Here is a 15,943-nt window from a genome sequence, read left to right on the forward strand (position 1 = left end):
CATGGTCTGGGCCAATCTTCATGTTTTGGGCAGAGATTTATATAAACATTAAAAAAGAAGATATTATGCCAAAATTAAAGGGGCAAAAGTTGAAACCATTTCTTATCCTCCAATCATTTGAGAGAAGATAATACATGAATGGGCAGCAAGACAAAGGAATTAAGATTTACAAGATATTAAAAAAATTGTGGTTACATTTCAATTTCACTTTTCTTTCAGGTTTCAAGATTGGCTTCAAAACAGTGTCTCTCAAAAATTAAAAATTAAGAGAAGCAATTCCAGCTTGAGTACTGTCAGACAAATCCCTAGAAGAGGAAATTTATTGACAACCTGGCAACTGGGAAGGAAAAGGAGTTGGAAAAGGATAATATGGGCTAATGGCTCATTGGTTGCTTTTCTCTGGGATTCAGAACTTAAAATTACAATGAAACTGGAATCTATAAATGCAATGGGAATAATGTGATCCAGGAATGACCTAGTGTCTGTCTACAGCTAATTGCCAAAGACAAGGTAGGCCCCGTAACCGTAATGGGCGGTGAACTCAAGCAGAAATCAGAATCATCTGACTAAAAAGTCTAGGGTGTTAGCTGATCATGGCCTCTCTAAGAAATAAGAAGATGGGACAGTCTACAAAATTCTTACTTGATCTGTGTAAATGGAAGAGTTCTAGATTGAGGGAACAGAAATCTAATTTGAATCTTAAAAGGAAGAGTGATGGCCCCACGATCAATTCCCAGACTGGAGGCAGTTTACAGCTCCAGAACCCCTTCAATGAAAGGGAGGCTGGATCTTCTTGAGAAAGGACCCTGATTACACTGACAACATTTTATTCTGTGAATCTTTCTTCTAGCTTTTCCAAAAGGGACCTTCAGGCACTTAACAGAGTGATGGTGTATTGCAGAAAAGGAAATAAACAGGCTTTTAGGGGATAACTAGACTCTGGCTCTGAACGAGGCTAATTCTTAGAGACTCAAAATATCACTGTGGTCCATAGAGAGCTGGGGCTTCCTGAAATCAAGTGATCAATCGGGGTTGGCAATCTATACTAAACCCCATTGGGTAAGGAAAGATTGCCCATGGTGATCAATGCAGTTTTAGCTGAGATCCATCTCACAGAAAGGCCAGTGGGCCCCAGGACCCATTGTGTGGTTATTTCCCCAGCTCCAAAATCTAGTATGTGAATGGACATATTAAGTACCTGGCAGAATCCCTACATTGGAATAACTTTGCCTTCCTAATTATAAAGAAAACGACTTGCTTCTTTAGCAAAGATAACTTTCTTTTTTGCTTTATAAGTCCATATGTCCATTTGTTTTTGCTAAGAATCGACACCACCGGTACCCTCTTTGTTCCATAGTGCATAGCTCTATCACAGGAGGTTTTCCAAGAGGAAGCTTAAAAAATGTGTCCTCATATATAGAGATGCTAGAGTTATATAAGGTCTCCTTGAAATCACATGCTAAGTTCTTAATTCATAGGGCACATTCTATGCATTGTTTGAAAAAACCCACTTGCTATGCATAAACATTTTGTGGAAAAAAAAATGCTTCAACTTGTTCAGAAAATGAAATGAAGGGCAATGATTGTTCAGACTGGAAATTTAAAAGTTGTTTCTATGATCCATTTCCTCTTTAGAGTTAGGATTGACAAAAGAATTATAATGCTACTTTCTTTAAAACGTGAATAAAATGTTCAATCAAGGTAGTATTTTACGAATTCTGGGGTATTATTTAAAAATTAGTGTGTCTGGTACCCAAACTAAATTACAGCTTCAGACAAGGGACTGAAAGGTCAGGTTTATTATTCACTTTAGTAAAAAGGTAACCATAACACTTGTTTCTACATCAGGGGTATTATAACTATCATTAAAACTAATCCTAGCAATGAAAATAATACAGCCACATTATATTTTGCATTTTTTTCTGTAGACAAGTAGGGCGTATGGTTAGTAATCATTCATGTTTACACTGAAGACTTTCATGGAGGAGTTCAAGTGGATTTCATATAGTAGCTCATTAATCATTTCAACAAGTTAGTTGGAAAGTTATTATCCCAGGTCAATAGATGGAAAAATTGTATCACAGTAAGGTCAAATACATATTTACTTGTCCAATATTATAGAAGTAAAGTGAGTCAGTTTCAACTCCCTGAGACCTATTTTTCACCCTTTGATCTAACCACTGGACCAATGCAATATTAGTCCATGCTGTGGTTTGACCATCAAACTAAGTGTTTAAGAATGATTTATTGGCTATTATTTCTACAGACCTATAAACACAGAAGCAAATATCAATTTTTCATCTATGGTGACCATACTAAAAATGACTCAGACATAATTAATTAATTTTTTTTCTTTTTAAAGTTTTATTAGAAACAATTAACAATAGTTGGTGACAGTTTAAAATTATAACTATCAATGTACTGAAATTGCATTATGACCAAATTTATGCTGAAACAAGCAAGCAATATTTTAGGGCTTCATTTGAACATAAATATATTTAATAGGAGTCATTTAAAGGACACAAGAAATCAAGTTTAAAAATCACTCCAAATATTTATATCTCCAAAAGCAAATGAAAGACCCAATGTTTCAGTAAATGTGACTTAAGGAAGGAGAAAGGAATTAAGAAGTAAGCATTGAATGCATTCCCAAAGACTGTTTCATATTTGTTCGTTTTAATAAAAGCAGTGGAACATCAGTGCTTTATCTGATGACAAGAAATGTGAGTTAAGTGGCGTTGCTTTTCCAAAATGAAACAATCTCAGGCATGGTCCCTCTTTCTCTATATCATACACTATTCCGAAATTAGTGTCTACAGAGTTTTACTTTACCTAAAAAATTACCCAATATGGAATCAATTCATAAGTCCACATATACCTATATGAAAATATACAATCTTGTTTATTTAGATAAAAAGGTGATTTTTAAATGATCTTAACCATCAATATTTATCTTAGCTTGTTGGCTTTTAATCATTCACATATATTACTAAAATCAATGCACTATGTATTTTAATTCAATGGGATTTGAAGATTCCAACCATTGAAACATTAGATAATATGAAAATTTAAAATTTTTCTGTATAAGACGTTTTGCCTTTAGGTTATAGTTACTCTTTCTTTAAATTACAAAAACTTACTTTAAGACTAACATGAGTAAAATGTTTACTGTACATTACTTCCTTCCACTGACAGAATATATGTTTAGTATACATTAATAAAAAGGAAACAAATTACCTTTTTTCCTAGACTTAATTATTCCACTTCTATCCCTAACTCTGAGGTCTGAGAATTGATTAAAAATTGAATTAAAAGAAAAAAATGTCCAAGAGATGGTACTATAGATACCCCAAATTCCAGGAAAATAAATAATCCTACCAAAATGAGGAAATGATAGAAAAAAAATACAAAATTACTTTGATACCTTTTTCACTTTTTGTATTTCTTCATTCCACCCCCCAAATTAATTTTGAAGCAATTCATATGTATTAGACAAATTAATACAGGACTAGGTTTATTCAACAGTATAAAATATATCTACTTTACTGTTCATGTGCAATTTACATTTAAAACATGTTATATATATGTCTTAAAAATGGATACGGATGTTTAAATGCAATAATATTTCAGTTAGTTATAGATTTATATTTAAGGATATGGTTTATATGTTTAAAATATTAGGGTATCTCATTTCCATGTACAAACAATAGTGCTGAATACCACAATCTTATTTATGTATTTATTTATTGATTTGATATCTAGTTCTCACCTTGAGCTTGATGTTTTTCTTTTAGGGAGGCTTTTTCATAATCTTTGGACAAGATTTTTCAGAGTTTTTTTTTTTTCCCCCATATTCTCCCCACTCTTCTAATCTTTACATTAATGTGTATGAGCTTTGGTGTCATTTGATTCCCAAACCTTATGTTTGCAAATGTTTACAATACATAAAGTTTGATTTAAGGTCAAAAATCTTTTTTAAGGACTTATTTTCCATTGCAACGTTTAGACCTTAATTTCTCTTGACAATGAAGGCATTATTCTTTAAACTCTTCAGGAGGATTTAAATACTTGGCCTTTACACATATCTAGTAGTTCCAAGTAGATGTCTACTACAAAGTTATTTTTTTCATGTCCTAGGAAGTACTGTGTTTTTCTCAACTTTCCTTAGCTTACAATTAAAAGTTTAATGGCTTATGGAGCACATGAGGAAAATTCCCTTGCAATTTCCCTTTCCTTTTAAGAATATTGAGATTTTGTTAAACTTACTCAACGAATGATTGTTCTTCTGGAATTGTCAAAAGCAATTTTAATTTTTACAACATATCCAACATTACTTTCGTGCTTTACACTGAATAAAAGACATGCCAAACTTTCAAAATTCCCATTGTCTGGTAGATAAACAGGTTGCCAATGCTTCACTTTGATTCAGTGAATCATGAAACTCTAGAGACATGAAAATTCAGATGAGTCAGAGTCCTCAATATGAATATTACTGAGCAACTTTCTAAAGCATAAAAGTGTTGGTGGTGCAAGTCTTGATATTAAAATGATTAGATTTTATTGAGTATAGAAAAGTTTCCAGAAGAAAAATTCTGTGGCATGTGACGATTTCTCCTCAGCTTGTGGGCTCAGAGAATACCGATTGCTAAAAACTTGCCCTTAAGATGTGCTTACAGCTAATTCTAGAAAAAGGAATTGAACCCTTGACCTTCAGTTTGAAATCTTTCCTAAATAAGTCCTGTCAGGCTTCCTTGGCAGCAGTCATTTCTCACCACTACCATTTGTAGATTCTAATAAAATATTCACAAATAAACTTTAATTGGTTCAAATTCAAACTATTGATTTTTCCCAAAGCAGATATTTTTATTGCTTTCAAAATAACAGATTGCACAGAAAACCTCACAAGATAGATAATTGAGTGTGTATGTGTGTGTGCGTGCACACATATGTGAGACAGAGATTTTGCCCTTAAGCATAAAGAAATCTTGTAAATTCTTACCTGAGCAATCAATTTTTATTACAACCAGAAACAGTTTCTTTTCCCATTGGCAGTGACTATGGATGGCTAAGCTTTTCCTTCACACGCCTCCTGGCACTTTGTGGAATCCTCTATGTGATTGGCCACAGAGATTTTACAAAATTTGCTAATCCAAGGAAAGCTTTGTGCTATTTTTTAGTGATGAGCCACTGAGAGATGACTTGACATGCCCAAAGTCACACCAAAAATAGCAATATTTAGGTCAGATGCAAATTCTGTTTTTAATTTTTAAAGAGTATTTTACTATGAAGATACTAATATAACTTTTAGAGAAAGTAAAGTATTTCTCTTCTTAAGAAATATATGCCTATCAAATCCTGATAATAACTCCAGAAGGTTTCATTAAAATTTCAAATGATTAAAATGAAAATAATATTTGAACATTCACTTTGATGAAAAACAATTACATTATCTTTCTCTTATTATAAATACACATATTTGTAAATGCTCACACACGCATGCAACACACAAACATACGCACACAAATATACCTTATGTGTGAATATGCACAGTATTTATTTTCATTACAACATTTTAATATAACACATTAGTAGTAATCAACCCCCCAAATAGAGTTTATTTGCTCTAGTTTTATGTTGGAGTAGTATTAATCAAGCCCAATGATACTGGGCCTACTTCACTTCAAATCTCTTTGAACATATATTGTGCATTTTAGTTGGAATTCTGTTCAGTATACTGGCAAATGACAATTTTCAAGGTGCAGAAAGAATTGTATAATCCTCCTTAAGTGAAGAGTTTGGACTTGACATAATACATTCACTAAATATAAATACAAAATGTTAGAAGCCATCTATACTACCCATTGCACAGCAGGGAAAAATAATATAAGATTTTGAAAAGTGTAACCAAAATATCCAATATTTGGAGAATGTATAGCTATAAAGTCACCTATACTGTCATTCTTAATGACAGCACTGTTAGCATAATGGGATCATTAAGTTTTATTTCTCACTTACATAACTTTTAAAAGAGTTTGCGTAGGGAGTCATTTTAAGGACCACCTTCATTCATCTTCATGATTTGCCAATATCATTTTCCTTTAAAATTAAAAGACAAACTTGAAATGTTCTCTCTTGTCCTTTACTGGCAGTAACTAATTAAATAAAGGTCGATGTTATTTTCAGTTGATAAAACATACCTATAAGAGCCTGGTACTCAAAGCATTGTTCTGTGTGTATGACATTTACACTAAGTAAAAATTTGGTATATGGAACAAAGTATAATCATAATCCATATATTATTTTTAATGAGACAAAGTTGCACAAAGTATCACCAGCTATTTTTGATAGAATTTATGAATTTCTCTATTGTTAATAATAGCGCACTCAGTTTTAGGCAAAGTTGTATCCTTTTGGTTTTCCGTTCTTTTTTCTGGGTACATAGTGAGGACAAATTAAATGATTCAGTTCAACCAACCATGCTGACCCACTCAAAGTATGATGTTTGAGAAACATGTATCTCTTATACTTACGCCATTTATCTTATTAATTACTCATAATGATCTACTCTATTCCTCTTTTATAGATATGAGAGATTTTTACTGCCTAAATTATTATAATATCCTCCCTCAATTTAATAGCATGGTATGTACACGTGAACTTTTTGAAATTACAACTGCAAAGTATAGAGCCAAAGAATGTGACTTGAAAATTGCATGCTATATGCACGTAGTTCTCAGATGTGGTTCTTATCGGAATATTACTATTTTAATTTTCTTAAAAGAACCAAACAGACAAAAGCATATTTAAATTCAATTTGTCATGAAAACTGAATATAAAATTAGCAGGAAAGGTGGAATTTTCAATTTAATATAATTTTCTTCAAGGCACTATTTTAGAAAATTAGCTATTAGTGCTAAGTTTTTTCATAAAATAGTTATGGCTTTATTGGACAGATTTTGGTGTTTTGAGTAAAAAGGAAAAAATGTACCATGCAAAAATGAACTATAAATATATTAGTTGCTCTTTATTTTTCTAAACTAGCACTATATGAGATTTATGAAAGCAACATAAGACTAAAACTCATCATATTTCTATTTTTCCTAAAAGTAATAATCTTGGACAATTAATTCCTCTCTCTTGCCTTCACTTTCCTCAGTTGTAGAAAGTTTTCTCTAAAAGAGTATTCCTTAACAGGAAATATTATTATACACAAGTAGGGGAAGTTAAGGTTTCATAATAATTTCCAATAATTTGCTTTTCTCACTTCTTATGTCTACCTATAAATGTAATAAACTGAATATACTACCAAAAAAGGAGGTAGAACTGAAATGTGCATTTCTGTGTTTCAAATTGAGTGTTCATTTAGATGCAGCTTTGATTCATCCCTACAAACTTCCAGTTGGAGTTAATGGCCTTAAATGTACATCTACCATTTTCCACTTTTGAGGGCATGGAGAGTTTGATCTATCTCTACCAATTTGACTCAAGAGCATAACCACAATTTTAAATCTTTTTTGATCAATGCCTAAACAACACATTCATTTCCAACAAAGTTACCATTAATACAATTTCATGACCTGAAACTCCACTTTGTATGACCCATGTGGCATCAGAACATATTTTTAAATAATGGGTGTTTTCACAGACTAAGACAGGTTTTCATTTTTTTCCTATCATGGTAGCTCCTGGGGCTTTGAAGAAATAATCTGAAGAATTTAAGATCTCTAGAAATTTTTTGGTCCACTGTTCTCAAATCCTAGTTCTTTAAGAATCCTATTTCTTCTTTCTTCCAAGTAATGCTTATAAATAAAAATCAGCATTCTACTTGTATCTGGATTTCTCTTTTCTTCTTTTTATGCTACTTCCTTTAAGAGGATCACAAAATATAGGAGAACCCAGAATAAAATAGGATGACCTTGTTTTACTAATGTTCACATATATAGCATAAGTGTTATCTTGGAATAAAAACATTAAGCCTTGTTAGACTTTTATGAAAAATATTTTTATTCTCTTTACTTTTTTAAGGGCATTTGCTTATACAGGTTTCTTTTAGGGATTTAATGTTTGGAATTTCTTTTTCTATTTTCGATCATACACAAAAAGAAAGAAAATGAGCTCTGTGAATGAAAGTTCAATATTTTAAATTGTACCAAGTTAAAGATTATTTTAAATTCAGTGTTTTTGTTCTGAAAACATTTTCCTTAGCATCTGCCTTTAGGGCTATGAAAACGTTTGAGTATACATTGTCAAAGAGCAAATTATATTTCCCAATTGTTACAACTAGTATTAAAAGGGCAACGTCATTAAATATCATTAAACTCTCTTTATAAAAAAGTAATCATCTAAAATCAGATACTATGGCAACAAATTGCCAGAACTTAACCCCTCTCTACTAGTTTATTCCAGCAACAAAGCCTTGGCAGCCACAGACTGTACATTAAAATCAACTGTATGGAGAAAAGAATAATTTACATCCAGTACTACTTATTGACAAGTTGGGAATCTTGTGAGTACTTTTCTCCTCATTAACATTTTCCTAAAAATGATCTTTAAATAATCAAAAACTGGATCCAAACTTACTCTCATGAAAACCAAAAAAAGTATGACCCAAAATGCCTTCAGTCAAGGCTGTTACAGTAAGGGAGACTACCCAGAACTCAAACTCTCTTATTTATAAAAAAAATTGCTTCACTTAGTTTTGGATCAGTTTAACAACAATACACATCATTTCTTCTGGGGATGACAGCAACACTGAAAAAGCAGTCACTCTTAATTCCTGTTGTTATATTATTGCTATATCATCCATAACATCATGACCTGAATTTAGTTACCAAGGACAGAGCCAAAACATGGAATTTATGTTTCATTCTGATTACATACAAATAGCCAGCACTTGAAAAAGAAAAAAGAAAAAAAAAACACAAAAAAAACAAACACCTTTGAAATGTGATCTTATCACAGCATGAGAAAGAAAGAAAAAAAGTTGGAAAAAAGGAAAAGAGGAAGGAAGGGAGGTAGGAAGGAAGAAGGAGGCAGGAAGGGAGAGAGGGAAGAAGGAAGAGAAAGATAGATTTTTAAAAGTCTGATCCCATTCCACAGTAGGCCTCTGACCTTCTCTATGCTGGTATAATATCTAAATGACAAGTAACACGGAAACAGGTGTCCCTAGGAGATCCCTGTTGCATGCTTTAATTGAAACTAAAAATTTACAACAAAACCAACCCTTGGGTAAATTGCTCTTTGGTTTAAATCTTCATTACCTCCTAGAATTTTGGTAAATTCTTTGTTTTTAAATTAAGCTAGCCCCTCATTCTTTACTCCATTACAAAAATCAAACACCAAGAACCAGACATAAATTTCAGATTGGAAAGTAGTTTGTGCATGTGTATGCATGTGTTTTAAGTCCAACCCTTGTATACAAACTGTTAAAAAAAAAACAGATGTTTTAACATAGTGCTTTATTCCAACTCAATCGCATCCTTGAATGAACTTCCTTCAAGTTTCACCCATTTAAAAAAAAAAAAACAGTCAATTTCCTGGTGGTTGTAATTTAATTAAGTAACCTTTCACACTGAGCAAAACCCGAAAGCAAAAGGGTCATTAATCATTCTAGTGATTAGAGACACCTCTAGAGCTTCAAACATTTACCTCTCCTTCCCCGCAGTAGAAATGCTTTTAGGAGGATCAGGGTTCATACCTCACATTCCCTGGAGCCAGAGATGGTATATGTGCAGGGCCCAGATCCATTAACCGATATATCCATGGTCTCAGAGTTTGTAGGCTTGTAGTCCACATAGTACTCCTGTAAAGGGGAATTCATCTGTCTTTCAGACTCTCTGGTCTTTTTCCGACGCCTCTTCATAAGCGAGTGCTGCTGAAGTTGCTTCATGCTGGCTGGGTAGCGTTTCCAAGACACATAGATTACCAAAAGGATCATGGCCACGGAGAGAAAGAGAGCCACGCTCCCTGCGATGATTTTGTGAAATGAAACATGCTCATACTCTTGCTCTGTGCCAGGAATCTGAAACCCAGGGGAAGGGCTTGGTATCTCAAGGGTGGGTCGGGTCGAGTCGGGTTTGAGGAAAGTCGGTTTAGGGACAATCAGAGGCTTCTGGGGAGTTTGGGGCACCAGATGTGACCTTTCCGTGTTGACCACTTGGACTTCAGAACAGATATTATATGTCTCCACGGCGTCACTAACCTTTTCGCCCTGGATATGCTTAGGTCCCGCACAAATCATGGTGCTCTCCTTATTTCCTTTGAAATTCTTAAGCCAATAAAACAGAGGACAAATGCTCCGACTACATTCCCACATATTTCCCGACAAGGTGATGGATATTAACGATATCCACGCATTGACAGTTTCCTGTGAGACGTTGGTTAGCTTGTTGGAATCTAAGTTCAATTTTTGCAAATTGGGCAGACATTTAAATGTGCCCGGCTCAATTCCTTGGATGTCATTCCCCGATAAATCCAAGTTGTGTAAGGAACTCCAGGTCCATGTCAGGCCTTGGCTAATGGAGCGAATCCTGTTCCACTGCAAGTATATCGAGCGGAGGTTGAAGAGACGTGGAAAGTGAGCGAAGTTGATCTTGGAAAACTGATTGTGCTCCAAGTGGAGCTCCTTTAACTTCAAGAGGCCAGCAAAAGCATTTCGGGACAAGCTTCGGAGACGATTGTAACCCAAGTCCAGGAAGTCTAGATTTCGACAGTCTTGAAAAACTCTGATGGGCACTGTCTTTAGAGAGTTGGATCTCAAGTGCAAAATGATGAGTTTCCGAAGGCCTTTAAATTGTTCAGATTGCAAGGTCTGAAGCTTATTATAGGAGAGGTCCAGATTGCGGAGATTGGGAACTGGGTGAAATGTTTTATTGTGCAGATAGGTAATTTTGTTGGAGCTTAGAATTAATTCTTTCAGTCTGCGGATCCCTTGAAATGCATCTTCATCCACTGAGCTAATGTAATTATGGTCAAGATAAAGCCATATAAGCTGGTTAAGTCCGGCAAACTGATTGGATTTGAGCTTCTGAATGCTGTTGAACCTTAACGATAAGCCTTGTGACCCGCCGGAAATGTTCTCTGGGATATCTGTGAAAGCATGAGACTCACAGTACACAATTTTGCCATCACATCTGCAGTTCTTTGGGCAAGCTCTCTGAGCCCCCGTGTGCATAACAAGCAGCAGTGTAGGAAGCAGCGCTAGCACCACACTCATGCCTCTCAGCTGTGTAATTAAATGGAAACCTACAATATTAAAAAGAAGACAACTGTATATAGTAAAGCCATGAAAGTTAATCACCACCAGCTTACCATTATCAGAAGTATCTCACCTAGAGTAGCCATGGGACAGATGGTTTAAGAACAAGGTAGCCCACATTTCAAGTCTCCTTTTCTTTAGTGTTGCATGCTTGCTATTTAGATTTGAGTCTTTCTTCCTTGATTTTCAAATCACCAAAGGGCCATCGAACCGACAAAACCTGAGTTTCAAGAAGTTCATAGGTACATCAGCACTGAAAAGCAGGGAGCCTTTCTTCCCCTTTAATGCTGACGTTTTAATAACAATAATATTTGTCTAGTCACTGTGTTGAACGCCAGTAGCAGAAAGAAGTGCACTGAATCTTCTGGTAATGGCAAAAATGTGACCTAGTAAACCTAGTACTTAGACCCCGTTTCTGTGTGCAAACAGCCAGTGATTTAGCAAAAGAGCTTCAGTGAGCTGTCAACATAAGGCAAGTTTGCCCTGCCTGAAACTGTATACTTATTGCATAAGAGAATGACAGTATGTGAGCTCTAAAAAATGGCACTGGGACTACGTAGAGGCAGCCAATGAAGCATGGTAGGAAGACTATTACCAGCGGGGGGTACTTCCAATTTGTTAATAAGCATGTATGCTCTCAACATTCAGGTAAAGCTATGTTTTCCCTGCCCAGTTATAACCGGACTAAGAGCCAGGGATACTGACAACGGAAAGCCCTCCAAAGTTAATATTGTCAAATTCTTATGAAACATTTGCATAAAAGGAAAAAAATAATCTTGTGTGGCATTAGTTTTGCCATTGTTTAATACAGTTGCTTTTGAAAATTGAGAGGACAAGCAAGGGGAGAAACAGCAGGCTACTACCTCCCTCCCCCACCCCCCCTCAGAGCTGCTTACATTTCTCACTGACTTTTTTTTTTTCTTCCTTCCTCTCCTACCTCCATGGACTTCAGGAACCCTGCGAAGTTGCTATCTATTGGGTGCATTTCTAAGTCACTGCATGTTAAGGGACTTTTTTCCCCTGTCAACAGTAGATTTATTATTTCTTAGCAGTGAAAGGAGGAAAAAAAAAAGACCGTGTGCTGCAGTTTCTCTTTTTTTCCAGAAATATTCATACTTTTAACCAAGAGGCAATCAGCTACACCCCTGATCTAACCCCCCTCTCCCCCCCTTCTTCCACTCAGTTAAGGTTTGTTTTTTGTTTGGTTTGTTTTGTGTTTAATTTAAACCCAGATCTTGCCCTCTGTCCTCTTGCCAGCTACAGACTCATTGAAATACATTCCAGCTCTCCCAGACAGGAGGGGGGGGGGGGGTGAGTGGAAGCCAGTCACACTTGAAAAAATAAGACTGGCAAATGACTGCTGGAAATTTGGAAGCTGTGCTCAGGATACAGCTTCAAAGATAAAACAAGCCCTTGTGCAACCTCAGATAAAGTAACAACCCCACCCCTACACACACGCAGCAAAGCGTTAACAGTCTTCCTGACAGCAACCCGAAATGCAAGCGTGGTTAATATTATCAAGAAATAGAAGTGAACCCGGCATTTATCTCAGGCTCAATTCCCAAGCTGTGTATGCGCAGAAGGTAGAGGCAATCTTAAAGATCTTTCTCTGGAGTCCGCTTAACTCCATGTTAGGCGTTTACGAATTAAAGTAAAGAAATAAAGACATCAATAAACCTGCAAAAAAAGCAAAATGACCTAAAAACATAATAGCAACTAGAGTGCATCAGCGGGCAAACTCCGAGGCTGCTGCTTTTGGCCGGTCTTTTCCCCCAGTCTTTTATCAGCTAATAGCAGGGCTGAGGAGAGGAAGCCAAGGGGAGACCCGCTTTACTAAAGAAGGAAACAACAAAAGTTCACTTACCCATCCTTTGTCATCCAAAACCGCGTCTCCCCCTCTCGCAGCTTTCTTCTTATTTGGTCTCTCGCGCTGAAACCGCCGGCACCTTCATGACACAGTGCGGCTGTCATTCACGGCATCCTCATCCCGCATGTGATCGAGTAGCCCCAGACAAACTTCCCCGGAGAGGACAGGCAAATATATACATAGAGATGGACGGATGGATGGATGGATATTTATACAGAGCTTTAAAAAATGTTGGCACGGAGTGGGCTCCGGGGGGGGGGGGGCGGGGGGAGCGGGTGGGACCGGCAGGGAGAAGGAAGCTTTGGGGGGGGTGGGGGGGAGAGGGCCTCTAAGCTCTGAGGAGCATTGTGTAATTCACCAGAGACCCATCAGCAGTAATTGGCAATCTGTGCAAAAGAGCTACAGCCCATCTCGAAGGTAACCAACTTCTCTGTAAAAAAAAAAAACAAAAAAAAAAAAAACGGGAAAAAAAATCTTCAGAATACCTGGCATTCCTTATTGTGCTGGCTTTTGCCATTCCCAGATAAAGCAATTCATCCTCTGGATTTTCAGTTCTTCCAGCAAGTAGGCCTTCTGTGCTGTGTGAGACCCCAGTTTAAAAGCTATGCAGGCTAGGTTTATCCATTTAGCTGGTCAGGTTTAAAGTGTTTTGTAGCTGTGCTGAGAGGCAGCCCTTGTCTAATTCAGAAGGCTTTCCAGAGACTGATGATGCTCAGAGCTTGTTGGTGCTAATGCTTGAGTTTGTGATACGCTGAGTGCCCTCCGCTGGAGAAAACAGATTGCACATTAAAGACGGGAACAAGTGAGCCTGTCAGTGGTGTGCAGCCTTCCCTTGCTCAGAAAAGGAAATTAAAGGCACAGGATCACTTTTTTCTCCTCTTCACTAATATAAATTATGAAGGATTTATGCCAAGGGGTTTCTTTCAGTGATAGCAAATACTAAACAAAATAATGGTTCTCTAAATACTTGTAATGAGTGGTTTTTAAAAGTTGTCTTAGCCTGAGTGTTTCTTTTTCCTTTTTTGCTGCAAAAATCACAGGGAATTTATTATCTTTTTTCAATGACAGAAAATATTTGAGTTTAGTTTTTGTTAGTTTCTATATTTACATGTTTCAAGCAAACCACTTAGGGCAGGGAAAACTGCAATTCGATCACTTTTAAAGATAGTTACATTTAAATTGTTGAAGTCTGATTAAAAAATAACCTATGATAAAATACGTTCTGCAGTTTTAGGAATTTTATTGGGCAGTCTAGATCATACATTCTAACAGTAAAAAAATTTTAACCTTAAAATAGATATCTTCAATACCCTATTATCAAATGTCAAGGTAACTAAGAAAGACTAAATGTTAGATAAGAGAAGAATTACAGATTGATATCCTTAAGCATTCACTTTCCTTAAAGTCTCCTACATTTATGATGCAAATTACTTCTCATGCTAATTACTTAGTGTGCAATTCTAGAAAACAAAAACACTTCAGTTCTAAAAAACCCCATACTGTTTCTCTAAAATTTGCCATATACCATCAGTATTAGGACAAACTGAGATGTAGTTTTTTTTTTCAAACCTACACACTTTTCCTTGAACTTGTATTGAACTTTGAAAAAAAAGTCTTGCCTCCATTTTTTACTCCTTTTTTACTATTTTATTTCATAATCCTCTGGCAGAGAGCAATTTTTGGAACAATCCAGAAGAGTGAACCAATGTAATACAGAAAGAGACTGCTAGGTAAGATTGCTAACCTAATTTAGTAGGTGTGAGAAGTTTAAATGGATTTTACATAAGCATCTAAAATTGCTGTGGATCACTGCAAATGGACACTTCTAGAACTATTCCTTGCCTATAGACTATCTCTCAAAATATTAATAATTAAAGGGATCTTATCATATGAATAACATCATAATTTTGACTCAGATTTATAAGCAGGCAGTCACAGACAAATATCTAATTCCTAAGATGATTCATGGAACAAAAGGGATAATACATCCCCCAAATCCATCCCTAACTCCTTAAGTGATACCTGAATTTTTATTTTCAAATGGGTGCCTTTGATGTAAGGCTTAATAGCTACCAAAATGAAAAGGCTCACTCACCTTAGAGGCAATATTATTGTGGTTATAGAAAGGGATATACCTGTCTAAGGAAATAAATGAACATAAATGATGCACATATTTATAGTGTAATTTATATAGAGACACAAACCACACCCAAACAGCCAATGATAGAGGACTAATTAAGAAAATATTAATATGTTCATGAAAAAGAATACATGCTATCATTAAAATTAAAATGAAGATTTGTATTGGTGGGCAGGATATAATGACTACAATGTATAAAGAAAGGAGGTTAGAGGCAGAGAATGTACTCCTAGAGAAGAGTGAGGAAAGGGGGTCTCTTTCTGTATATATTTCTGTTGGCATGGCAGAAACATATTAAAAGCAGATTTTCCTGATAGATAGATTTGGGTTGTAGTTGATTTAATGCTTTATAATTTATTTTCACCTATCTGTATTTTCCAATTTTTAACTATAGTGTATATGTTGCATATGTGCGATGTGTGTATATTTATGTGCATACTCATTTTTTAATAAAATGTATGAGAATAGCTTTAATAGTAAATTGGAGAAAACCATGATCTTTTTAAAAAATTTTTAATTTTTTAAAAAGATATTTAGATTACATAAATGTTACATAAAAAATATAGGGGATTCCCATATGCCCTGTTCCCTATACCTCCCACGTTTATCCCCATTAACAGCATCCTTCATTAGTGTAGTTCATTCATTGCAATTGATGAACACATTTTGGAGCATTGCC

General features: G+C 35.4%; 1 protein-coding gene across 2 annotated transcripts in view; it reads right to left on the bottom strand.

Annotated features, from left to right (window-relative positions):
* LRRTM4 (leucine rich repeat transmembrane neuronal 4) overlaps positions 1-13,891 on the bottom strand; it is a 769,566-nt gene extending 755,675 nt beyond the window's left edge. The window contains exons 1-2 of one of the 2 annotated variants that reach the window (XM_023591375.2): positions 13,122-13,891; positions 9,698-11,244 (exon numbers count right to left, since the gene is read on the bottom strand). In XM_023591375.2, coding sequence (XP_023447143.1) covers positions 9,698-11,244; positions 13,122-13,125 — 1,551 coding nt within the window. In that variant the 5' untranslated portion in view covers positions 13,126-13,891. The remainder of the gene's footprint in view (positions 1-9,697; positions 11,245-13,121) is intronic. The other variant, XM_058278985.2, reaches the window with a different exon arrangement.
* Positions 13,892-15,943: the final 2,052 nt, after the last annotated feature.

This window comes from Dasypus novemcinctus, chromosome 17, assembly GCF_030445035.2.
Source record: "Dasypus novemcinctus isolate mDasNov1 chromosome 17, mDasNov1.1.hap2, whole genome shotgun sequence".
Lineage (NCBI taxonomy): Eukaryota > Metazoa > Chordata > Mammalia > Cingulata > Dasypodidae > Dasypus > Dasypus novemcinctus.